The 26093-nt window shown below is 34.7% G+C and overlaps 2 protein-coding genes across 3 annotated transcripts in view; one reads left to right on the forward strand and one right to left on the reverse strand.

Annotated features, from left to right (window-relative positions):
- CALB1 (calbindin 1) lies at positions 1-24272 on the forward strand. The gene is made up of 11 exons (XM_003268279.3): positions 1-275; positions 792-868; positions 4447-4521; positions 13631-13714; positions 13813-13869; positions 16894-16971; positions 19407-19462; positions 19548-19587; positions 19715-19768; positions 22179-22250; positions 22593-24272. The coding sequence occupies exons 1-11, from the start codon at positions 197-199 to the stop codon at positions 22704-22706; spliced, it is 786 nt and encodes a 261-aa protein (XP_003268327.1). The 5' UTR covers positions 1-196; the 3' UTR covers positions 22707-24272.
- Positions 13611-26093, reverse strand: part of DECR1 (2,4-dienoyl-CoA reductase 1) — a 67647-nt gene continuing 55164 nt past the window's right edge. Inside the window, exons 11-13 of one of the 2 annotated variants that reach the window (XR_004026244.1) lie at positions 16769-16830; positions 14589-14697; positions 13611-13695 (exon numbers count right to left, since the gene is read on the reverse strand). The gene's annotated coding sequence lies outside the window, so the exon portion shown is untranslated. Of the gene's footprint in view, positions 13696-14588; positions 16831-26093 lie in introns of both variants that reach the window. The other variant, XR_004026243.1, reaches the window with a different exon arrangement.

A 26093-nucleotide genomic window follows, 5' to 3' on the forward strand; every position in this document is an offset into this window, starting at 1 on the left:
TGGGTGCGGGGTGTAGGGAGAGAACTCTGGAGGAACGCTGAGCTGAGCAGCACCGAGGACAGCGCCCGGCAGCGCCCGCGCCCAGGTCTCCCTCCGCAGCCCTGACTCGCGCACACGCTGAGCTTTTGCTCACTCCCCCTCGCGCGGACACAGACACACGCATATTCACACACCCAGACACACACCCCGCTGTACAATGGCAGAATCCCACCTGCAGTCATCCCTCATCACAGCCTCACAGTTTTTCGAGATCTGGCTTCATTTCGACGCTGACGGTGATTATCCTCTCTTTTTAACTGTTTCAAGACCCGTTTCCATGCCCCTTCCCATTCTTTGCCCTTTTCTGAGCCTCCTGATCCCATTATCCCTTCTTTCTATTCTTTACTTCTTCCCCCTTCTGCCTAATCTTATCTTCTTATCTCCCCGACTCGCCGCCAAACTGTCAACCTGAAAGTTTATATTGTTTCCACCGTAATCCCAAAACCTTAAACTTTTGTCTTTCCAGGAACGGTAATGGTAGGAGAGAGAGAGCAGGGATTGGGGGACACTGCCCCCCCAAAGTTTCTGTGGCTGCGCTCAGCACCCCAACCATCCTCCTTTGTCCTCAGTGGATCTAAAGTTTGATACCCCAGGAGGGGAGGGCTGCCGCGTCTGTACGCTTTGCTGGTTAATCAATGTCCAGGCAAGAGAGAGCCTCTCGGGTCGCCAGAAAGATAACTGTCTTGGAAAGTGAACGGGAAAGACACTTGGAATGAGATATCTGACACCTGGGTGCCTCTTTGTCTTTGCAGGAAGTGGTTACCTGGAAGGAAAGGAGCTGCAGAACTTGATCCAGGAGCTCCAGCAGGCGCGAAAGAAGGCTGGATTGGTAGGTTCAAGTTTGCGAAAAAGAAAAAAAGACTTTCAACCCCCAGATTAAAACATTCTTGTGTTTTCACAAAAAGCCAGCAGCGTAAAGTGCTTTCTGGGTAATGTAAACGTTTATTGACTGCGAAAGGCAAGAAAGAACACTTTTCCAACTCGAATACAGAGAAAGGGGAAAGGGGAAAGAGACTGAGAAAGAGAGAGGGAGGGAGAGAGAGAGAGAGAAGGGAGGGACAGAGAAGGGAGGGAAGAAGGGAGAAAGGGAGACAGAGAGATTTTCTAAAGGGAAAAAGCTTGCTATCTGAAATTGGAGCTTTCAATATATATATATTCTATACTAGTATTTGCATTAATAGATCTTAAAAGGAAACTGTGGGTGCATGAGATTCTTTAGCGGATCACCACCTCTACCACTGAGTTTGATTAGGTAATTTTTAACTGCTCTTTTACTGTGTAAGAAATAAGGGGGTGGAAATGCAGTTCTGCCCCTTGGTGGTCAAGAAACAGATCTGCAGATTATGGATCTCTTACTCTATCACCAATTATTATTGTTGTGATGTTGATGTAGTTGGGGAGATGAGAAAACATCCTGTCCTCACTAAGGGAAAGTTGCCCAACTTGCAACCTAACAGTGGCAAGAATTTAGCAAGAAAGGGTCTTCATTTCTGTTGAAAGCAAGAAACCCAAAAGGTAGAGAAGTAAAAAGCAAAACAATTTTAAGAATTTCATGTATTGTAAAAAAAGCAAAGTGATACTCTGATGGGCAGCAATTGATGGTGTTTTGAAAATGGCTATGTTTGTTATTTAAGCCATTAGTTAATTAAACAAATGACGATTCTTATTAATTATAAATGACTCTCTTTGGGCATAAATTAACCTGTTAAGAAAATATGTTGTCAGCATAAATATAAAATACAATCAGCTTTTAAACATAGATGAGATGGCTGTCCAGAGGAAAATGGGTTAAAAATTGTACTACTCTACTGAGGTTTATGTAACACTGTCTTTCGGAAGGCAGTGTTGAATTGGGATGAGTTACACGTTAATGGTCTTTGGCCTTTTTGACTATGTTTTGAAAGAGATTTTACACTACCAATGATGTATATATTATATAGCAGATCACCACCTCTAATATTGAGTGATATATATAAAATTTAATAATGAAACTATCTTTTTGCCCTATCTAAATTGAAAATTGTGTAATATACATCTCTGTACAGCATATTCAGAAGAATCCCAGAGGGCTCTAAATGTATTATAATGCATTACAGAACTATCAGTTACAAAAATCATTGACCAAATTGATTTTAAACCAGATTGTGCTCTGGGGATTGTTTTACCCAGACTTAATATTATATAATCTAAAAGTATAATAGAACGGAATAAAATAGCATAAAAATGTTTTATATACTCTCCACCCTCCCCATATCTTATATATTGCCATGTAAACAAATTTATGCAATACTGTCATTATAACTTTATGTATCTTTGGCTAATCTAATAAAAGCAATTATCTTCCTTATTTAAAAATACATATTTTAAAATCCGGTTGGAAAAGTCTTACTTTCCATAAAATTTAGAATTAAAACCTTGGAAGATGCTTCCAGCAGGTAATGATTATATTTTATTTTGTCTGGAAGTAATTTTAATATTGAAATCTATTATCAGCTTAGAAATTTAAACATTCATGAACTTTAAAAAAATATTTTTCTTCCTCTGATTTTAATATTCGTACCTTTTTGTAAGCAATATCTTCATGTTGGAGATTTAGAATTTAATTATTTTTCTCTGTTTTGGAATATTCAAAGCTCCAATTATTAGACTATAATGTAATGATACTAAACAAGCATAGTTATAGGATTATATCAAGTTGCTTAATACTATGATTCTTGAGCATTTTTCTGGAATGTAAATACAATCTGGATTTTTCTGAATTGAGTATTTTTCTTGATTTGGGTAGTTAAAATCTAACTCAAGATCTGGATTCAGAGTTTCATATAATAGATACATGTTTCACTATACTACTAACTTCACTGCATTAAACCTACTTGTATATATTTCTTCTCTTTCTTTAGAACATAAAAATTGCCCTTATAAACCAGGCTTTTTGCATTTCTAGCCATAGGATAACAGATTTCATTGCATTAATGGAAACATTGTTTGGCTTTTCATATTAATAACATGAAATTTCAAAATTTTCACTAGGTGAATATAACATTAATGAAATATAACAATGCAATATATTTTCAGAAACTATCCTTTTACACTAAACATAGTGTTTGGTCTTTGTAGTTGCACTCATTTTTATACATTTTTAATTGGTGGTGATTATGAGTATATGTTTTGCACTGTTTAAAAAATAGATTTTGACGTACTTGTCAGAAACTTCACAAAGTAAATGTCAAGTCTGCTAGTTAAAGTAGTGGTATTACACCATTTTAAAATTTAAGGACAGATGCTTTGGTTTTTGTTTACGTTAAGGTATATGTAAAAATAAAAAACCGTAAGACCTAATATTCCCACTATTGCCATGGTTGGACACTTTCATTTTCTTACAATTGTTTCTATAACAAAATTAAATAAATACAAATTGTAATTTATCCATAGTAAGTTTTATAAAGACTAAAATATAATTATATTGCTTTGTTATTATTTATTATCTTAGTTCTACTAAGGATGTCTACACTGGTTCCAAAAGGATTTTGTAAATACTAGTAATAATGATATTTAGTCTCAATATAGCCCTTTAATTGTATTAACCTATCTATCCCCAAAGCAAACTTGTGTGATAGATAATACCACCATCTTGTTAGCTACGATGAAAACTGAGACCTTAATTTGCTTTCCCAAGGACGTAGAATAGAACATTAGTAAGGGCTGACCTATTTTAAATAGGCTTCAGCTAATGCAACAGGGCTATTTTAAATGGGCTATGTTGGAGACCCAAGGGTAAAAATTAAACCTCCTGAATACCAGTTCTATGTTCAGATCACTAGTTTATAGTTCATAGCTCTCTAATCTATTTAATTTTTAAATTTATTTAGTTGATGAATGCCTCTTTTATGCTTAAAACAATCTTTGCTTACAAAGTGAGTTACTCTTTAACAGTCACATTTTTTGCTTGTTCAAACTGAAAACATATATTACTTTCCATAGATAAAACATTATGTTAGAATGAGAAAAATGTTGTAAGACAAGATAGTGTAGCAATATAAGGTAATCTTTAGTGAAGCAAGCATTGTTTAAAATATATTGATGGTGATGATTATGTTAAAATTCACTAAAAGTTATGAATGGAATGATTCTGACCACACTTTCAAAGGATAGCATAGTCTCAAAATTAATAATAGAAGATAAATCATATTAATTGAGAAATAATCATGATTACAACTCTTTCATTTGGAACTAATAAATACTGTGTATCAGTTATGCCTTTAATTTTTATGAGAATAGTTAATCATTATGCATATTTCTAAATGGTTCTAATTTTGGTTTTTCTTTGCAGTAAGTTATTAACACCATCACAAGCATAACTGGGTATTTTTTTTAACAAACCTCTTACCTGCTTTTATATAATTTTAGGAGTTATCACCTGAAATGAAAACTTTTGTGGATCAGTATGGGCAAAGAGATGATGGAAAAATAGGAATTGTAGAGGTAAGGAATTTATGCATTTTTCTGATTTAATTTTAATAAATGAGTTTCAATTTTGAAGTTGTCTCCAAGTCAAGTACGATATAGCAAGAGCCATTCAGAGAGGTTTATTTTACCTAAGTAATACATTATCTTCTGTTCAGAAGTATAAAGTTAAAAAATGTTCACAAATGAAAAACATCTAAGAGTGTTCCTAACCCAGGGCCTAAATTTCATATATTACAAAATTGAGACTGTGGAGAAATAAAATTGTTTGCCTCTGGTCATACAGCTGTTTGCTGGCACAGGTGCAGTTAGAGGAACAAGTCCCTGACTTCTACATGAGTATCAATCACATTCCATTACCCAGCCTCACTTCCACACAGTGTCTAAGCACATGGTCCATCAGTATTTCTTATCACTTAACAGTGTAGACTTGACTTTTAAAATATAAAATAAAATGTTTGCAGTCCCTGTGAAATATTTACAGTCCTTATTTTTCATGGCAAAAAGCGGCATCCTGGTTTGACAGTTGGCCTTAGTAAAAACAGAAGAATTTAACTAGACTGAGTGAGTATTTTATGATCTGTTATAGGTACAGATTTCATGTGAATCTCTGAAAGTTAAAACTGTGGGTGTCAGTTATCCTTTCACAATGACTTTTCCTATTAAGGGCAACTTATTTTTGTCTGTGAATCAAGGAAGCAAAACCAATTATGCATCAATTCTTCTGCATTCTCAGATTTGTGAAAGAGCTGTTGCTTCCCTTATGTCTACATTTCCAGCCTGTGGTGTCTTAGCCTCTTTCTTTATCTCAGCAGCCTAGTAGAGAAATTGGGTGGAAGCCTTTGTCCAGAAAAATTAATTAGGTCATAATTTAAAATATGCCAAATCATAACATAATTATGTTATTTATATAGTGTTTCTCAATGTATTAGATTGTGAAGTATTCTGGCTCTCAAAAACATTTAATAATAATTTACCTTTGATTCAGAGAAATAACCTGGTTTTCAAATAATTGAACTTATAGGAGACTTGTGATGCCAATGTGAAATACACTTATTTTTAAACAGCTGATACAAATAGAGTTAAGAGAGGACATACTATTATTATCTTTGTAATTAAAAATTTTCCCTGGAGTACATACTTTCCCCTTTACCTATGTGTAACTCATTACTATATAAATAGATAATAGTAATGGGACTTACAGATTGACATATAGGCCAACTAATCAAGATATGAAACCATCAAGGATAAGAAAATAACTTTTAAATTAAACATAAATGAGATGAGGTAAATCTAATTATTCAAAACTAGTTTGGAAATATGACATCAGTGAAATTACAGATTGGCTCTTTTAGAGTTTGACATACTTTATAATCCTAGTTAAGGAAAACCTGTCACTTTACATTTAACATACTTCACCTTGAAGGACTCCAGTGGACTCAGCTATTTATTCAATTTCATTTCTTCAGTGATACTAGATTGTGCAGTAAAAGGCATTGATCTGATTCACATGGATTTTACATTTTTATAAGGATAAAATGGATGAGCATGTTTTGAATCCCGGTTTTACTTTATGTGATACAGTCTAATCATTTATGACTCATTATTTGAGCACTATTTTGAATGAGAGGTTAGAGGCCATTTAGCAGACACATTGTCCTGGAGGTTTAATGAAGGAAATTTCCTCAGAAGTTTTAGATAAGAAACTGTTACAGGAAAGAAAAGGCTTTCTGTGTAAGGAAAGATATAGAAATATAGGTAACAGAAGAGGACGGAGAAGGCAATGAAGTCTGAAATAAAGAAGTGAGAAGCTTTTATAGCAATAAAAATAACAAAAGAATTCACATTTGTATAAAATAAAATTGACAAAGTGTTTTCAAATATGTTATCTCATTTGATCCTCATAACTAGAAAATTAAGTAAATTTAAATATAAAATGAAGATCTATTTTATAGTTATAGCATGTGAAGCTTCAATAGGATTTGCCTGAGGTCACAGAAAAAGTAAGAAATAAATGGTAGAACAGTCAGAACCCAGCCACGTTCCCCCAAACTATTCTGCCTTTTTTTAAAATAATAAATAATCTGTACATTTTCTGCATTAAAAGGAAAGGTTTTCAAGCTTCAGCTGGTTGATTACTTACGGCAAGGTTCTAAGTTTAGCCGGGTTGAATAGGGACGCACAAAGTGTTCTGCAGAGAAGTTATTTGGGCAAAGCACTCGAAACATAATTTCAGCAGAACTTTTGATGAGCTGAAGCAGAAATAATTTAAAGGGAGACAAATGAGATACATATAAACTGATTGGAAGGTTTTAGTGTTCCAGGACATGGAACTTTTTGCTAGATGGGACTGTTGGGAATAACTAGCCAACATTCCTCATTTTAAGGATGAAGAAACTGAAGCCCGAAAAGGTCGAATGATGTATCCAAGGTCCCACTTGCAGGGAGTGACAAATTCTATATACAGACTTAGATCTCATTCTGATTTTAGAACTCTTTTCATTAACCTGAGTTATCAGCCAAGACATAGGAGTAAGGGGTCTGGAGGAGGGCATTAGTTTGAGAGAAGAGAAATGGAGAATAGGAGGAAAAATAGGAGATTGCTTCAATAGTTCATATGCATGTTGGTTTACTCTGTGATGGTTAAGAGTGAAGAAAAGAGAAATTCTGAAAATAACTGGGAAATAGAAATTAAAAGTTACAGATTACATGTAGAAAATGGGGAGAGGGAGAGTAGGAAATGTCTGAACTTATATTTTGCTCTCTACTGTAACCAGAAAGCTGTATTAAATGAAGTTCATCCTTTATTTTCCCAATTTGACATATATCACTTGCTTAGAAATCCTATAAATAATATAGAACACAAATACACAAATTCTAGCCAGCTATAAAGGAATGCAAAATCCTATGTTTTCTACAATTTATAATAATCTACCTACTGACATCAAGCACACATTAACTTTGGTGTTCAAAGGGAAAGGAAGATGGATTTACTTATATGTTATGCTCACTTAATAGTTATACTCACAAACTCATCAAAATCTAATCAAAGTAAGCCAAATGATACTCATGCAGTGGTCTGCATCCCTGATGGAACAGGCCAAATTGGTTTGTCTCTGAAAGATGTCATTCAAAAGATTAGAAAATATAATGGTTAACTTTCAAAATTCTGACCTGACAAAGTTAACTGACACTTTCTAACAACATGCATTTGCTACCTGGAAACAAATATGTTTCTTTCTGAACTTTCTAATTTCTTGCCTTTAAATAGATTTAAAAATTCACACAAATACAGTTAAGAAATAAAGAGATTGTTAACACAAACTCAAGACAGGAGCATGGAAATTTTGAGATAATTTAACAAATAACGTGATGGTCAAAAAAAGTTCCAAATTTATTCAGACTAATAGCTGTACTGCAAAGAAGGCTGATTAAAATAATTAAAAAGGAAGACAATGATTTAGCAGATAATAGAGCTTTCTTCTCTGGTGTTCACATGAAATATAGGTATTTCTCTTATATGGGTGTCAAATCTATAAGTTTTTCACCTGATCCTTTTGGCAATGTGTGAGAACCTACCATCCTCTCCATTCTTACTGTTTCTATCTGTCCAGGTCAGTGCATCCACTGAAAAACAGACTTAAAAGCTATTTTAATCCTAAAACTGTAACAACCCTCCCAGGGAAGCAAGCTATTCTCCAGCCTTTCCCTCTTTTCATCTGCAGTGGGATTTGAGCCTGTGAGTTTAGCCATAGTGAATGTAATTTTTTATGGAAGACTACATTTCTACCACAGAATTTTGGGAAATTACTGACAATGAAATCTGATTTTAAAATTCCCTCTGCATAGATTTTTCTAAATGATTTACTAGGAATACTTTTTTGATTGAGGATTTTAATGGAGGGTGATGAAGGTAAGGGACAGAGTCTCTAAGCCAAGAAAGTCAGACTCTGCCTTCAAATCTGGCTCCAACTACAATCTATGTGAAAGCAGGCCATTTACCCTCTTTGAGCCTCTGTTTCCTTGGTAGTGAACAAGGATGACAATGTATTAACTTCATAAGGTTGTTATAATCATCAGTATCAAATAATACATGTTGAACAAGTAGATTGACCCTGGCACACTGTAAAAACTCAACAAATGTATTTGCAGTTACTGTTACATATAAAAATAACTTACTACAAAATCAACCCCATCTTCTGAATGCCAAGCCTTTCCCCCCACTTATTATATAATTTGTCAAATTCAAATTCTTAAACTGAAAGAGCTTTACATTTTTGATAGAGTTATTTACCTTTCAAATTTCCTGGACTCACTTCTCACTGGCTAGGGAAAACGTTTTTCTGATTCTCAAGTGAAAAAAAAAATGAATGTTTGGCTAACACATGTTCAAGAATGTTAACATACCATGATTGTCTTTAAAAGTAAGGAATTCTGCCTCATGTGCACTGTGATATAATTTGTATCACTAATGAAGTTGCCTTTCATGTATACTCTCCTCACAACTAGTACTTAGCTTTATTGTTGTTTTTAGCTCCTGCTTTGAAATTGTCAGGGGAAAAGTTGTTTGAAAGTATCTGCCTCCCTATATGGTTCTCACTAGTGGTGACTGTGGTCACCAGCACAGTGCCTAGTATTTAGTAGCCAAATGAGCCACAGCAAGGGATTTCAACTTACTCCAAAACATCAGGCAAAGGCTCTGTATTATGCTAGAAATAAAAGAGAGATGTAAAGACCCCTGTTATGGGTAGAGTTCCCTGGGAAGCAGATCTGAGTGGAAGAGTAGCAATGAGCAGGTTTATTAGGAAGTGCTCTTGGGATCAATACCCCGGGACGGAAGTGAAGAGAATAGATCTGGGCAGAGGGAGAAGCTGGGCTGTGTCACAGTCTCAACGGGGACATCAGCTGACCCTACAGTGAGTTCTGAAGCTGGGCTGACCCTTCAGGAATGTCTCTAGTTTTGAGTGAGACCCTTGGGCCTTTACATCCCCATGTTGATCAGTCATAGGATGCCACCTCCTTGGGGACACAGCTTTCTTCAGCCCAGGTATTCCTTAAATGGGGCCTCACAGGTGAGGCTGCAGCAAGACTCCCAGCACTTGAGGGGAGTTCTGGGTAGCATATCACAATGTCCACCCCAACCCCTATTCACAGCTCAGTAATAAGTTATTGGAATTATCTCCAAAGGAACTTTGCCTCCATTTATTTACAGCCTATCCTGATGCTAGACAAATTGCCTTTATGTATTGCTTCAGTAAAATATTTACTAAAATTTGTGCAGTTTCTGGGCCACAAAACAGTAAATAAGACACAGACCCCATCCTCAAGGAGCATGTAGACTAGCAGGGGAGACAAGCAAGTAGAAAGTTGTTGGGTTTTTTTTCCTACTCTTGATGACAAGCAACCAGTTCTCAGAAATGAAGCTCTGAGGGATTCTACTTATTTCCTTAGCTACCTGCCTTCCACTCATCCCCTTGATATTCTCCACTCTCTTCTCCAACTCATAAAGAAGTTTTGGGAGTTCATAAAAGAGCAGGCAGGCAGCCCAAAGATTACAGAATCACCAATAATATTGGAATAAGAAGTATTGGGTACTTCTATAAACAGCAGTGACTTAGCATATCTGAGAATAAAGCAACTCCACTTAACACCTCCTATATGAAAGACCTTTGGCACATTATAGACATAGTCATAAAGGCTACAGCTGGAGAATTACTGTGCCCAGCTCTGAAACTTGAATATTGATTCATACACATTGAGAGAAGAACCGAGAGACAACACAGGACCACCACATTGTGAAACATATCTTAAGAAAGATTTCTTTACATTCACTATAGCCACATCTATATATACATAATAATCTTTTACATGCTTAAGACTCCTTTCTAACATTTATAAAATAGGATGGTATCATGTGGAGTGTAACATTAATGGTTCAGTGAAATTAAAACAGATTGAATATGTTTCACATTGATGTGTATTTTTTAATAATTTAAGTATAAGACCAAAGCAGTATGGGCAAGAAATACACATTTATAGTAGACATGAAGAGCATTTTTACTATCTCTGTATCTGACACTCAGGAGACCTCTGAACTTTATGGGAGTTACATGAACTTTTATGTTGAAACAAAGATGGCAATTTCCCGAATTTTACATTTAGTGATTGCTTACTATTTCATTCGTTTATTTTTTTCTGTTTTTATGTATTCAGTGGATTTGGAGATGTAAAATATTTAAAGAAAAATTATTCTTTTTTGTTCAAAGCAACACACACTAATTATAAAAATCCAAACAAAATAGAGAATTATGATGAAGATAAGCAAAAAATACTCTAAATCCTTTTAAGTAGATGTTTTTAATAAAGTAAAATTACCAACCAATCCACAAGCATTTATTTCAGGCATATAACATGCTAGATACCATGCTGGACATTCAGGGGATGCAGAAAAGTATTATTCCCTGCCCTCTTGAAATTAATGGTCTAGAGGAAGGTCATGCAAAAATACTAAGAAGTATCTAACAAGTTGCATACTAATAAATAAAGGACAAGTTGGTGTTAGCTATCTCCTGTTTCCTAAATGAACACTTATATTCATGAAAAAACATAATAAAATGTGGCTAGACCTTCTATATCATGCAGAACCCTCCAAAATGTATACATAACATCCATTTCCATTGTTCAATCTTTCCCTTAAAATGTCTGCCTCTGATATATTTTCTTCTCTTTGATGTGTTTTATTGTCTTCCATCTTTGTTCCCCCTTCTTTCTTGGGTTACTTTTTCTTCTCTTCCCATCTTCTTTAAAATGCTCAAGGAGACATTCTTCAGAATCCCTCCAGAAAAGTATTATTATAGAAGAGGCCAGGCTCAACAAGACTGGAGGGGCGTGGGTGCTTCTCCATCCTCCAGAGCCCCTCTCCATGCTGAGCCTACCCACTGCCATTCTCCCTCCCTTCTCCTGTTCCCCTTAGCTCTGGGGGGAGACCTACATTCTAGGTCTAATTTACCAGATATCTGGATACTTTATAATGAAAATCATTTATAGCTACTTTCCACTAGGAGCCCACTTACAGATGAGGAAAAAAAAGGGATTTTTATACGGAAAATGGTGTTCTAGATTTTAATGAGTAGAAACAGCCTATCATATTTAAACTATCTCATTGTCATGTGTAAAAATCACCAACAAATTCATTATTTGCAGTCCAAGAGCAAATAAGCAACCAAACCATTCTATTACTGTCTTAAACAAGCATGTTGTTGACTTAATCTACTAATAATCACCAAATTAAAGTGATTTTCAGTTTGCCAATCATCAGGTCATCATTCAACCTGTTTGGGCCTTAGCATCCTCAATTGAAAAATTTGGTCTTTGAATTAAATTAAATTACATTATTTCTGAGGTATAGAATTTTATGATTCAAGTATTCAAAGGAATTTAAAAAATACAAAGGTCACAGAAGTATGTCCTGAGTTTAATAAGGGACTGAGATCACACACACACACACACACACACACACACACACACACACACTCCAATGATGCAAACGTGTTTATGTACCAAAAGCTAATCACATTTTTTAAAAGTACTGGCACATTATAAACCCCCATTTTTACTTTTTAGATATATTATCATCTACCCACACTAGTGACCTTTCTTTAAAAATAAATAAGAAAATGTTTTATGACTAGGTCATATTAAACACGTTGATATAAGGTTTGGCCCTTTCCCTTAGTCTCACCCACACGTGTATTGCCTATAAATCGAGTGGTTTTAATTTGAAATATTATTTCAAAAATCTAAAAATAAGATAAGCTAAGGGGCATACAAAGGCATAAGAAAAATTAGATTCCTTGCATATAAAGTAGAATAATGCATTTTATATTAAATTTTTAATTTTTAAATGAACCTAAAAGGATGAATTTTTTTTAAAAAGTTATGATAGTATTTTCTACAACTTGGTAGAACTTTTAGAACTGACTCTGACTTTAAAGCTGATCTAGACTACAGGCTCTTGGCCTAAAATCCACGGATGAGGGTCCATGCCCGTGATCTAGGGAATTCATCAAATCCCGAAAATCAGATGAAATATAGTGTGTGTAGATTCATTCTTTAATAGTGAAAATGCAGTGCTTCCAACAGAAGGCGTTTTGAACCCAATATATTCAAGAAACACTGGCTTCTATTTCAAGTCCTTGTTTTAGTGATGAGGGTACTGAAGTCCAGAAATGGCTCGGGGTTGCTGGGGACCACAGCTAATTAGCTACTGTGCCAGAAATAGATCTCACATTTGCAGTGGAGCCATCAATCCAGCTCCTTCCTTCTCTGCACGCAATAGATTAGTCATAACATTGGATATGGAATCCTTTTTTCTTCCAAAAAAAAAGAGAGGAGGATTGAAGTTATGAAATGAGATCTAAGGGAAAATGTCATAGAGGCTGCCATGGAGATCAGAAAATAAACCCCAGCCCTGGATTCAAGCAGTGGATGTCCTTTCAGCAGAAAGCAACAATTTGAGAACTGGCTTTTCCTATTCCTGTTTAACACCCCACCATTCATGGTGAATTTCTTTTCCATCGCCTTACGATTGTCTTTGGTTTATCTTCTCTTGTATCTCATGGTAGGCTTTCTCCTCGGGCTTGGGAATGCATTTTCCCCCTTCACTACCCTCCCCAACATTTATGTTCCTCATGGTTTCTTTCACTTCACATGAAATTTATGGCCCCCACATGTGCCTTTCTGTGACCCTGTGAGGAGAGAGGAGAGAGGAGAGAGGCATAGAACACTAATCTGTGGCATAGAACACTTAAAGGGTTCAAGCCACCAGGATGAATCTGCCTGAATGTCCAGCAGACAAGAAGTGGCCACGCTAGTTCTACCTGAGCACAGGTCTGCTGCGGCGACCTCACTGGCCCAAGAACCAAGCACACAAGGGCACACGAGTGTTGGAGAATTGACAGCACTCCATAGGAAAGTACCAGAAAGGGAAAGCCGACTCTAATGTTTTTCCTCTCCTACTGTTCTAGCCTGTGAGGGAACACGTTGAAGAAAAACTAAGCAGCAGGTAATGGCAGAGACTTGTTTTTGAGCAACTTACAACACGTTTCTCTCTTCTTAAATCTTCCAGTTGGCTCACGTATTACCCACAGAAGAGAATTTCCTGCTGCTTTTCCGATGCCAGCAGCTGAAGTCCTGTGAGGAATTCATGAAGGTATAAGAAAGCTGCCCCTTTAAGAAAGCTGCTTAAAGTAGGAAAATTGTTTCTTTTATTGAAAATGTTTTGTTTTCCTTATCCAAAATTACTTACAGACATGGAGAAAATATGATACTGACCACAGTGGCTTCATAGAAACTGAAGAGCTTAAGGTAAGCAAATAAAAACTTGTACTAAGTTTTTCCTTTCAGATGCAATTATGAACTAATAGTTTCCTAGCTTTTTAAAAAACCTCCCACAAAAGAAACTAATGTTGAACAGTGTCACATTTTCACCTACTCTTCGACATTGTTAATGAAGTACCAGATCAAAAAGGCAGCTTCAATTGCTTCTTGAAATTCTGTACAGTAATGCAAGAAATTAACATTTTCTGTGGTGTACACAAATATAAGACAGACAGATAGAATTATAGATAAGCTGAATAAGCCATTCATTTTATCGAAATTTGTAGTTTCAGTTCTCAAAATAAACATATATATATATAAATTTCCTTACAAAAGAAAGAAGAAAAAGTTACTGAATAGCTACTGTATGCCAACTACTTTACACATAATGTCTTATTTAATCTTTGCATAAGTTGTACGACATTGTATTACCCCAGTGAGGAAGAGTTGAGAGAAGTTAAATGATATACTGAAGGCCACACAGAAATCGGACAGAGCCGTGATGTGCAAATCCAGGCTTGTCTGCCTCCAAGGCCTGTAGACATTCTGTACAACCTACTGTCTCTCAACAACAATGATGATAAAAAATAAAAAATCTTCTATAATTAAACTTTTGAAAAACTGCAACTTAGAGAATGAATTTATCACTTTGGACATCACAGATGAGGATAGAAAGGAAAAGGCAGAGATCTGAAATCAGGTCTTACCTCATTAATTACTGTATCTTCCTAATTTTCTTTAATCTTTAAAATGAGGGTAATAAATCCTTCCTCTCAGGCTTATTGTGAAGCTCCAGTAAGATTCTGCACATGAAAGTTTTTGTGACATGCAACATAAAATAAATTATATTATTCATGAACTCAATTTACTAGCCTTTCAGGAATATGGAAGTATTCTTCTCGTTTCCTCAAACCGACCCCAAAACATCTCCATCTGAAAGACCCTACTTTTTCTATTTTTAGAACATAGAGTGACTAAAATATAAGTGAGTTAATATTTACTGACTATGTGTCAGGCAGAGTACAAGGTGCTTGAAATGTATTTTAAAATTTAATCCTCACAGAAAATATGCAAGGCAGGTATTATCACTCCTAATATAAAAACGGTGAGATTGGAATGCAGAGAGATTTGATGATTTTTCAAGATTACACAGCTGCCTAGGAAGAGAACCTAGATTTGTACCTAGAATATCTGATAATGCTAAGAATGACTCCCCACCCCACCCCCACAGCACTACATGCTTTCAGACTTCATTTATTAAGAGCTGCTCTTTTGCTATGTGGGGAAATATGAATATCAACAGTTCTAGTCATAGTTCAACATAGTTTGAGTAGCACACAATTTTAAAGATGGAACTGGGACATTTGGGCCATGGCAAAATGGCTAAAACATACTCAATTGTATCCTCTTGAAAATGTAAACGTTTTTAATGTGAAGTCACTGAAAACAACATATTTTACAAACTTGCAGCTCAGCAACCCACAAGGTGACAGATAAGCCACTGTGTTTTTATTTTATTAGTTAGACCAAAAATATTCTTTTAAAGATCCTTTTTAGTTCATAATGAAAACCTTAGTTCATTTCCAATACTGACCTCTAAATATTCTAAAAGTCTCCTTCTTTGTTCTAAATTTTATTCTCAGAAAGAGATTCTAAATAGAAGTCCTCTTCCCTGGGGAATTTTGAAGATAAGTTGGCTTTCTTTTTTAATGGATCTTTCAAGAAAGCTAATTTTAAGATCCATAATAGAGTAAAACATCACTTGCTCTCAGACACGACTTTGAATCTCTGCATCCCAAGGTTTCTCCCAGGCTATTTTTGTGACCACCATTTTAGTCTCTGATGAGGCTTTTTAACCCAATTAATCTCTGACAAAAGCCCCAGAAGGCTCAAAAATAAAATTCAACCCCAACAGATAACTGAATTTTCCATGCTTCACTTTGGATTTGAAGTGGAATATTTGAAGTAAAAAAATTTTTATCAAACTAAGAAAAGAGTCTCTTTCCTTTAAAAAAGTGACATCAAATCAGCCCAGAACTGGAACATTTAGGAGGGAGATAAGTCATTGCTGAATCAAAGAAATCTAATCCTTCAATAATATCTGGGCACAGTATCTGCCTAGTTTCTCCTAATTGCATTAATTCATTTTCTGAGAAAATAAAGGAGTTACAAATGAATAGCACTAAACAAAATGAATGACTATTATATGCTTAAGTGCTTACACTGTCACTTATATGGCAAATCTTTGTAAAGCTTTTATTTATGTTTCTGTTAAAAAAATTAAATTCACTCCTAAGCTCCAGCTGTCAAGTTAATAATCATCTTTTTTCATCCTTCCGACATTAATCTCTATTTTAATATGATTCATATATCTTTCAAAGATTCAATGACATAAACTGTGGCCAATTTTGTTAATTTAAATAGTCAGCGGAAGCATTTTAACCAAAGTGCTTTGGACTGCATCAAGCTAAAAACTACCCAACTGGCCCTCTGGAGAAATGAGCATCATGCTGGCTATAAACTAATGTGTAAATACAGCCTGGGGAGCAGAAAATGGATTTGAAATTAGGGCTAGATCTCTATCTGGTTTACTGATATTTTTTCACACATATTCCAAAGGTATAAAGGCCCTTGTGTTTCTTGCAGAACAATCCAATGAGTACTTGTGAAGATATCAGTAAGAAGAAATGCATCCATTGGGCTGGCTGGTTTTAAAAGGTTTTAGTCAGGTTAATTGAAATCATAAAATCATGGTAACGCACAGACAATGACCAATCAAGTCTCAGTAAAAAGCAGGTATTATTCCTGTCAAAGGTAGTTTTGTTGCTGGAATGCCAGGAGGACAACCTGGTTTAGTCTTTCTTCTATTATAAGTTCCTCTACTCACCTGCTTCTACCCTCAAAAGGAGACTTTCTTTGCATTCCTGGTATGTCCTGTTCCAAGGCATTCTGAAATGAAAGTAGACGATATATTATTAATGAAATTAATCTAAGTGTTCTTTGTTTTAACAGAACTTTCTAAAGGACCTGCTAGAAAAAGCAAACAAGACTGTTGATGACACAAAATTAGCCGAGTATACAGACCTAATGGTAAGACTGATCTTGAAAAGATTGTACCCAAGAGCTCATGAAGTAGTATGATGTTCTTGCTAACTCCCAAGGCTACACAGGATGAAATAAATAAATGGTGGTATGGGCATCATATGCACATAGGTATCATTTCATTTGAAAAGTGAAATACTTAGGGATGCTTACATCTTGTCATTTTGAGTTCTGCAGGCATTGGCTTTAAGACTCAACATATAAGCATTTTCTTCCTTGTAGAGCTGTGTAATTTTTATCTATCAAAAGATGACTTTTCTTCCAAAGCCAGTGTAATTATATCACTAAATTATATAACTTACACATATATAAGGTACACTATATATATAAATTATATCACCAAAAACTCACTTATTATAGAGTTCCTAAATCCATTTTTATCATAGTTTGGGAAATCACACTTTGTTGAGTTTAAAGAGACCGTCTAGCTACTTTATTAATTAAGCAACTTAAAATGGGTCTCCTTCTTTCTTTTGATTTTTGTTGTTTTGGGGTTTTGTATTGGTGTTTTGAATGAGGAAATCTAAATATGCCCTGAGGCTGATGCTATGGTAAACAGTGACAACTAAGATCAATTATAGAATGTTGATAATAGAGCCAAGAAAACTGCTTTACACATAGGCACTTACTGTTTCAGGAAAAAAAAAAAGAGCAGATAAATAAGGTTCCAGATAAAATAAACCAATGTCTATGAAGTTAGTTTTTTTCTATTGGACGAAGTTTACTCATTTTGACTCGTCACAGAATTAGGATTACCAGGAGATACATATATTTATACAGCTTTCAGTACTGTGAAGGTACTGTGAATTCTTACTCCATGGATTTACATCAATAAACCATAAACATAGCTCTATACTATAAAAGCTACTGTTATCTTAGATTGAAGAAAGAGTTAGACTTTTTAATTACTCTGAGAAATAATCTAATAAAGGGTTTGATTATATCTGATGTAACTGAGGTTTGCTTTCAGCATCTCACCTTACTTTTATCTGGGTTGGGGGAGGGGGAACTACTAGAACTTTACTATTGCCTTATTCACTAACTAATGTTATTTATTATAAAGTGGGGCTAAGCTTTAATTTCAAAACAACCAAAAAGGTTTTCATGGTCATCTTTAATTCCTCATTACATCTCCACTTACAATAGCACTAGCAAACAAATGGGGGAGAGTTTCTTGCTATGTGTCACAATCAGCAGGTCTAAGCTCTGAATAACTTTTGGGTAATGGACAATAACCTACATTTATCAATTTTCTATTTTGTTCCAATCTTAAGGGACGCCTATTTAAAGAAAGGCTTCTTTCCAGGTAGAATATTGAAGCAGCCTTACAAAACCCACTCAGATGGGAGTTTCCCTCTGTTGGATTGGCCTGACATATCTGATTAAATGTCATAAACCAGTTCAAATCCAGGAAGCAAATTAATCAAGAGCTAATTAAAATTTAAATATATATGTTGGGAAATATTTCCCCATGGGCACAAAACTAAGTGATTGAGCTGTCCAGTATCTTGGTAGATAGTGTGACAATATCAGAATTTATGGTCAATGGATTATAAAATATTTTGTCAGCATGGGACCCTGAAAAAAATCTGCCTCCTACAAAAAATTCTTAGAATACCTCAAACCACAGAATGCCCTTCCTTTCCTTCTTAAAAAGATGTCACTAAATCTATATCCATTATAACATTGGACACATTCTGTTCTTTAAAAACAAAAATAATGTTAATTTTTCACATATTTAGTGTTCATTTAGTATACACATTTTATATATTTAATGTAATTCATATATACTACTTTGGTATAACATATTATATCAATAGTTGCTGCTGTCTAAAAAGGTGAATTCTTCCCAAATATGGATATGAGTGTGTTTACATCTGGATGTGTCTTTGTGAATGATGTATATATAAGTGCAATGGGGAGTTGGAGAGCTTTATGGAGTTTCTAATACCCAATAGAAAATAAAACAATTCAAAATTATTCAAAAATTCTATTCTCTAAGGATTTGTTTGTCATCTGTTTTCTGCTTCTGTTTGTGGTATTCTATGCTCTAAAAGGGTGAAATAAATATTTATTTTCTTATTGGAGAGACTCCAGAAGTGCAAAAATTGTCAGACACCATCCCTCCCACATCTTGATACACATATAAACGTATTTGCAATAAAAAAGTGACAGTATCCTAGAAACATAGCTACAACCACTATTTCTGTTTGACTATTCTATATTATTCTGATAACCTCTAGCAATTGACACATTACAGAATTGAAAATTTGCATTGAAAGTTTTAAAAATGCTAGTTTTTAAAAATTTTACTGTATATATACAAGTAGTTGATAACTCAAACAGCTTTATTTTGAAGTTCATCTCCCTCATGCAATAAATTATTCCTCAAATAGCTAGAATAATGGCATTCTGTCTTTCAGCTGAAACTATTTGACTCAAATAATGATGGGAAGCTGGAATTAACTGAGATGGCCAGGTGAGTTTAGGAACCATGAAAAATGTTATAAGTGGATCCTTTTCAAAAAATATAATATATTAATATAATGTTTTTCTCTCAAAAGGTTACTACCAGTGCAGGAGAATTTTCTTCTTAAATTCCAGGTACTTAACTTTTTACTACTTTAAATAATATTTTCCTTGAAAAGCTAGAATGTGGGAGACTTGTCAAGGGAAACATACTGAAACATAGTAATAACATTTTAACATTTACTCTCTTCTCTATCTTTAGGGAATCAAAATGTGTGGGAAAGAGTTCAATAAGGCTTTTGAGCTGTATGATCAGGTGAAAGTTTGTTACTTTTTCCTTTCTTTTTTATTTAAGTAAGAACACTTAACATAAGATCTATCCTCTTAACAAAATTTAAGTATAAAATACAGTACTGTAAACTATAGAGACAATCTTGACAGCAGATCTTTAGAATTTATTCATCTTATATAATTGAGACTTTATGCCCATTGATGAGTAACTCCTCATTTCTCCTTCCCCCAGCCCTGGCAATAACATTCTACTTTATGAGTGTGACTATTTTAGATACCTCATACAAGTGGCATCATGCAGTATTTGTCTTGTGCTGAGATTGATTGATCATATGCAGTTCTATTTTTAATTTTTTGAGGACTTTCCACACTGTTTTTCATAGTGGATGCACCATTTTTGCATTCCCACCAATGTATACAGGAGTTCCAATTTTTCTTCATTCTCACTAACACTTGTCTTTTATCTTTTTGATAATAGCCATTCTAACAGGTGTGAGGAGATATCTTATTGTTAGTTTAATTTTTATTTCTCTGATTAGTGATGTTAAGCATTTTTTCATTTACCTGTTGGCCATTTCTATATCTTCTTTGGATAAGTGTCTACTCAAGTCCTTAACCCATTTTTTAAATTGGATTATTCATTTTTTGCTATTGAGTTATAGGAGTTCTTTATAAATTTTGGAAATTAACCCTTTTTGGGATGTGGTTTACAAATATTTTCTCCCATTCTGTAGGCTGCTTTTGCACTCTGTTGATTGTTTCCTTTGCTGTGCAGCTTTTTAGTTTGATGTAGTCTCGCTTGTCTATTTTTGCTTGTGTTGTCTTTGCTTATGGTTTCATATCCACAATATAATTGCTAAGAACAATGTCATAAAGGTTTTCCTTATGTTTGTTTGCTTCTAGGAGTTTTACAGTTTTAGATCTTATATTTAAGTTTTTAATCTATCTTGAATTTATTTTTTATATGGTGTAAGCTAAGGGTCCAATTTCAGTATTTTGCATGTGGTGTTTACTTAACACCATTTGTTGAAAAAAGCTATCCTTGTCCCATTTTGTGTTTTTGGCACCCTTATCAAAGATCAGTTGACCATAACATGTGAAACTGACAGCTCATTAGTCTATGTTTCGATTTTTGTTTCAATGCTATACTGTTTTAATCACTGTAGCTTTGTAATATATTTTGAAATCAAGAAGTGTGATGTCTCCAGGTTTGTTCTTCTTTCTCAAGATTTTTTTTGGCTTTTTGGGATCTTTTGTGGTTCCATATGAATTTTAGGGTTTTTTTATTTCTATAAAAATTGCCATTGGGATTTTGGAAGTGATTGCACTGAATCTGTAGATGTGTTTGAGTAATATAGACATTTTAACAATATTAAGCCTTCCAATCCATAAACACAGGATGTCTTTCCATTTGTTTGTGTCTCTGTTAACTTCTTTCATCAGTATTTTATGATTTTTAGTGTATAAGTTTTTCATCTCAGTTAACTTTATTCCTAAGTATTTTATTCTTTTGGTGCTATTGTAAATGGGATTTTCTAATTTCCATTTCAGATAGTTTATCATCATAACTAATTTTTGATTGTCAATTTTGCATCCTACAACTTTACGGAATTTGTTTATTAATTCCAACAGTTTTGTGAGGTCTTTAGGGTTTTCTCTCTATAAAAATAATATCTGCAAACAGGGATAATTTAACTTCTTTCTTTCCAATTTGGATGCCTTAAAATTTTCTTATCTATAATTTGATTCTTCAGAAGAATTTGGAAAAAACGATTATGAAAATTACACAAACAACTCCTTCTTTTCATAGGAAAGGTATTATGGTATGCCCAAATTACACAAACCCCTGATTCGAATCCCACACTATCATTTACCTGCTTTGAGACTTTGAACAAGATACCAAACTCATGTGAACCTCAATTTCTTCATTTGTAAACAAGAGATAATAACAACACCACTTTGCAGGATTGAATGAGGATTAAGCTAGATGAAAATATCCAGCAAAATAAAGGTTATTTGTGATGTCACTAGGTCACATCCTTTGCTTCTAATTTGTTTACTCCTGGACCTGTGGGCTCTAGCAGAACTCTGCCACACCCTGGTGTGACATGGAGCCACATACCTTCCCTAGCCCTCAGTTTCCTCACTTGTCCTAGAAGATATGATATTGTTAACATTAAGTGAATTACATGTGTAAGTACTTTGAACAGTTCAAGATCTTTTACAAATGTAAGGTGTTGAATGAGAGGTAACTAATACCTTGCATATTTTACAACTTTGGAGCAGCTAAAAACTTGGGCGGCCTGACATAACAGATTATCTGCCAAGTATGCAGTTGGGAGACTTTCTAAGGATTCCAATTATTTCTATTTTACTTCATTTCCCACTACTGTAGATGGAGTTGGTTGTATACTATTTTATTTCTCCTCCCCCAGGACGGCAATGGATACATAGATGAAAATGAACTGGATGCTTTACTGAAGGATCTGTGTGAGAAGAATAAACAGGTAACTTAGTTACCATGGCACTTACTTCTTTAAGCAGACTCTGTGGATCCATCCAAAACCAACCGCACATCCATTTTGGAAATCTACTTTAACAATTTATAGAGGAGCAGAAATAGAATTCAATTCTTAACTCAATTTGGTTCTGGCCTAAATCAGGGTAACTGTGATAAATAGATTTTAAAAACAACCTTGTGATTATTCACATTTGTATAAGAATTTAATCCAGCTCTTTTGTTAATGGATTGATGTAACAAGTAGTTTCATCTCACATTTTATCACTTGACAGTGGTTAATTAACTTCCATATTTAACTGGATTACAATGCCATTTATGTTCTATACAGGATCTGGATATTAATAATATTACAACATACAAGAAGAACATAATGGCTTTGTCGGATGGAGGGAAGCTGTACCGAACGGATCTTGCTCTTATTCTCTGTGCTGGGGATAACTAGAGTTGGTGGCCGCAACCACTTGCTAGTGATACACTGTATCTAAAAAATAACTGTGCACTATAAGGGAGTAGGCTGTATTTTCTTTTATATCTGTAAATTTAACTGCATATAGATAATTATCCAGGATGTGTGGCTCATTCTTTTCAGCTTGTTTCTATACTGTTTGTAATATACAGTTTTTGTAACCATATGATTGAAAAGAAGAAAGTCTATGCTTAGGCCAGTCAGTACACCCAATTTTAAAAAATAACATATTCTTGCTTTCACAAATATAGTTGAACAAGATCTCCCTAAAAATTCCACCAGGATTAATCTCTAAAATTCTAGTCTCTGATGTGCAAATGCACATTTGTCACTGAATAATGGAATTATGTATAACAAGCCAAACATTCTTATTTTAGACAATCATAGAGCTGTCCCACAAAATATTTCTAAGTTTATTTCCAACTATTAGGAGGAATGTGCTTTTGCATCTAAAATACTCACCAAAATATAGTTACTTGTGGCTTTATGAAGTTAACAGTCTCATTACAGATTTAGTTTACCAATCAACAGCATGTCTACTGCTTGGATCTATACAAAACTATTGGTTCAAGTTGATGTGACAAGGGAAGGGAGCACCAGATGACATATAAATCTGTCTGATTCTATGCCTGTATTTCCAACAAACCTACTGTCAGAGAATATGACCTAAATCCATTTTCTAAACTGTTTTCACGTGTTGCAAATTATTCTAGTCAACTGCTGTTTTATGTCATATTCTGTGTAATCTCTGATTAAATTTAATATACTGCGTATCCTGGTGTCTAGTTTGCATACTTCCTGGATTTTCTTTCTATGTAGAACTGTTCATTTCCACCAAGAGTATCTGCTGCCTCTGAAAATATTTTTTTCTAGCTATAACAACTCTATTTTTTACTACATAATTAAATTTTAATGTAAAATTCATAGCATCCTGATTATTGAATGTTATATCATCAATACTTTTGTGTATTCTGTGGATTCTATATTTCATATTGAGATCAGCATTCAAAATAGTTCTATTTCTATCTGCAAATAGTTTCAAATGAGTTTAAAAAATAACATCTGAAAAGAAATGCTAACGTAATCATTTATCTTATCTAGTAAGAAGATTCTAAAACATTCTTTAACACACATCTAAATCACAGTTTCACATATTTGTAGCTAGAATATCCTATACTGGTTATAGTTGATATGTAACAGTTGGTGATTTTAGATTTCTTTGATTGTGAAACAGGGAGCTATGAGAGATGTGTCCATGTGAAATTTACAGTTACTGCCTAGGAGTTAGTGATCGTTCTGGGTCAGCTTGAATGTCCCCATTCTATAAATTCAACACTTATTTTCTGAATTCATAAAAATAACCAAAAAATGTGAGCTATAATGTTTCCCTCAAGAACAAACAGAAACAAGATTTGCCAAAAACTAAAATTCAACAAACGATGTTGAGTGGGAGATTGGCTTTGCCTTTAGCGTGTAAATGGAAGCACTGCCATTAGACTGAATTTAAGTACTAAGAATAAATAAAGAAGAAAATAACCTTAATCTCTTGTATTTGTTTTTTCTTCAAAATGTCAGCTGACATGCAATCCATGATGGATCCAGGTGGAAATGTAGGATGAAATTATTATGGCCTAAGGAATCTAAATAAACGTAAATGTGACTCAGTGAACTACTGGATACTTTGTTGAATTGAGGGGTGTCTCTAACATTAAAATTTACAAAGAAATCTCAAAGTATCCAAATATTTGAAGTTTTCTGCCCAACTGACAGAGTCAAATATTTCTTTTAATTTTTTTTTTTTAAGACAGAATTTCACTATGTCACCCAGGCTGGAGTGCAATGGCATGATCTCGGCTCACTGCAACTTCTGCCTCCCGGGTTCAAGCGCTTCTTCTGCCTCAGCCATCTGAGTAGCTGGGACTACAGGTGCCCGCCACCAGGCCCGGCTAATTTTTTATTTTTAGTAGAGATGGGGTTTAACCATCTTGGCCACGCTGGTCTCAAACTCCTGACCTCATGATCTACCCGCCTTCCCCTCCCAAAGTGCTGGGATTACAGGCGTAAGCCACTGCACCCGGCCCATAGTCAAATATTTCTTCATGAAAGATCTCCAAAGGAATAATAGGAACATACAGAATTTTCCTATATTTAATTCATAGAAAAATAACTGTTCACTACCAAGTATGCACCAAAACTCTACCAGGTTTGGCATTCTTACAGTAACAGCATGAGCAAAGAAAGAAAAACAACAACAAATTATGATACTGAAATTTCTGAAGACACTTCCTAGAGGGCTGTCAGGAATAACTGTCATGAATCTAGCACCAGGACTATCATGGTAGACTTTAATTCCTGAGCACTATCAGACAAAGAAATTCCTACACCTCAGCCATATCAGTCACACTTACCTATAAATGACAGGTCTGCTTCCTCGAGCAGAGAAGAAGGTGAAGAATGAAAAAAATGAATCTAGATAGGCAAATATAAAATTACAGGCACAATGCCTATCTCATACCACAAACAAAATTCATTCCAAGTTTATTATCAATATAAATGTGAAACATATATAAACAACATAGGAGAATAACTTCAATACCTCATGCATGAAAATACTTCTTAACATCCAATTATGAAGAAACAAATTGAAAAATTGGATTCTATTAAAATTAACAATTTCTGTTCAGAAAAAGACTATAAACTTTAAAAAAAAACTATTAAGAGAGTGAAAAATCAAATTTCAGAGTGGGAGAAGATACTTGCAACACATATACTTGACAAAGGCACATATCCAAAATATATTAACATTACTCCTAGAAAACATTTAAAAATATAACCCAATAGAAAAATGTGTAAGAAAGTTGAACAAATATTTCACTAGAGGATACCCAAATGATATCCAATAACATGCAAATTAATCAACTTTATTAGTAATCAGGAGAAATGCAAATTGCCAAGTGCAGGGGCTCATGCCTGTAATCCCAGCATTTTGGGAGGCTGAGGCAGGAGGATCACTTCAGCCCAGGAGTTTGAGACCAGCCTGGCAACATAGCGAAACTCTGTCTCTACAAAAAGTTAGCTAGGCATGGTAGCATGCACCTGTAGTCCCAGCTATTAGGGAGGCTCAGGTGGGAGAATCACCTAAGCCCAGGAAGTCAAAGCTGTAGTGAACTGAGATCGTGTCACTGCACTCCAGCCTAAGCAACAGGAGTGAGACCCTCTCTCAAAAAAAAAAAAAAAAAAAGCAAATTAAAACAAATTAGATGCCACCACACACTCATAGAATGACTCAAAGTAAAGAGAATCTGAATGCTCACTACTGGTGAGGAGGCAGCACAGTGGAAGTTCCCAAACAGCTTGGTGGGA

Source organism: Nomascus leucogenys, chromosome 16 (genome assembly GCF_006542625.1).
Source record: "Nomascus leucogenys isolate Asia chromosome 16, Asia_NLE_v1, whole genome shotgun sequence".
Classification (NCBI taxonomy): Eukaryota; Metazoa; Chordata; class Mammalia; order Primates; family Hylobatidae; genus Nomascus; species Nomascus leucogenys.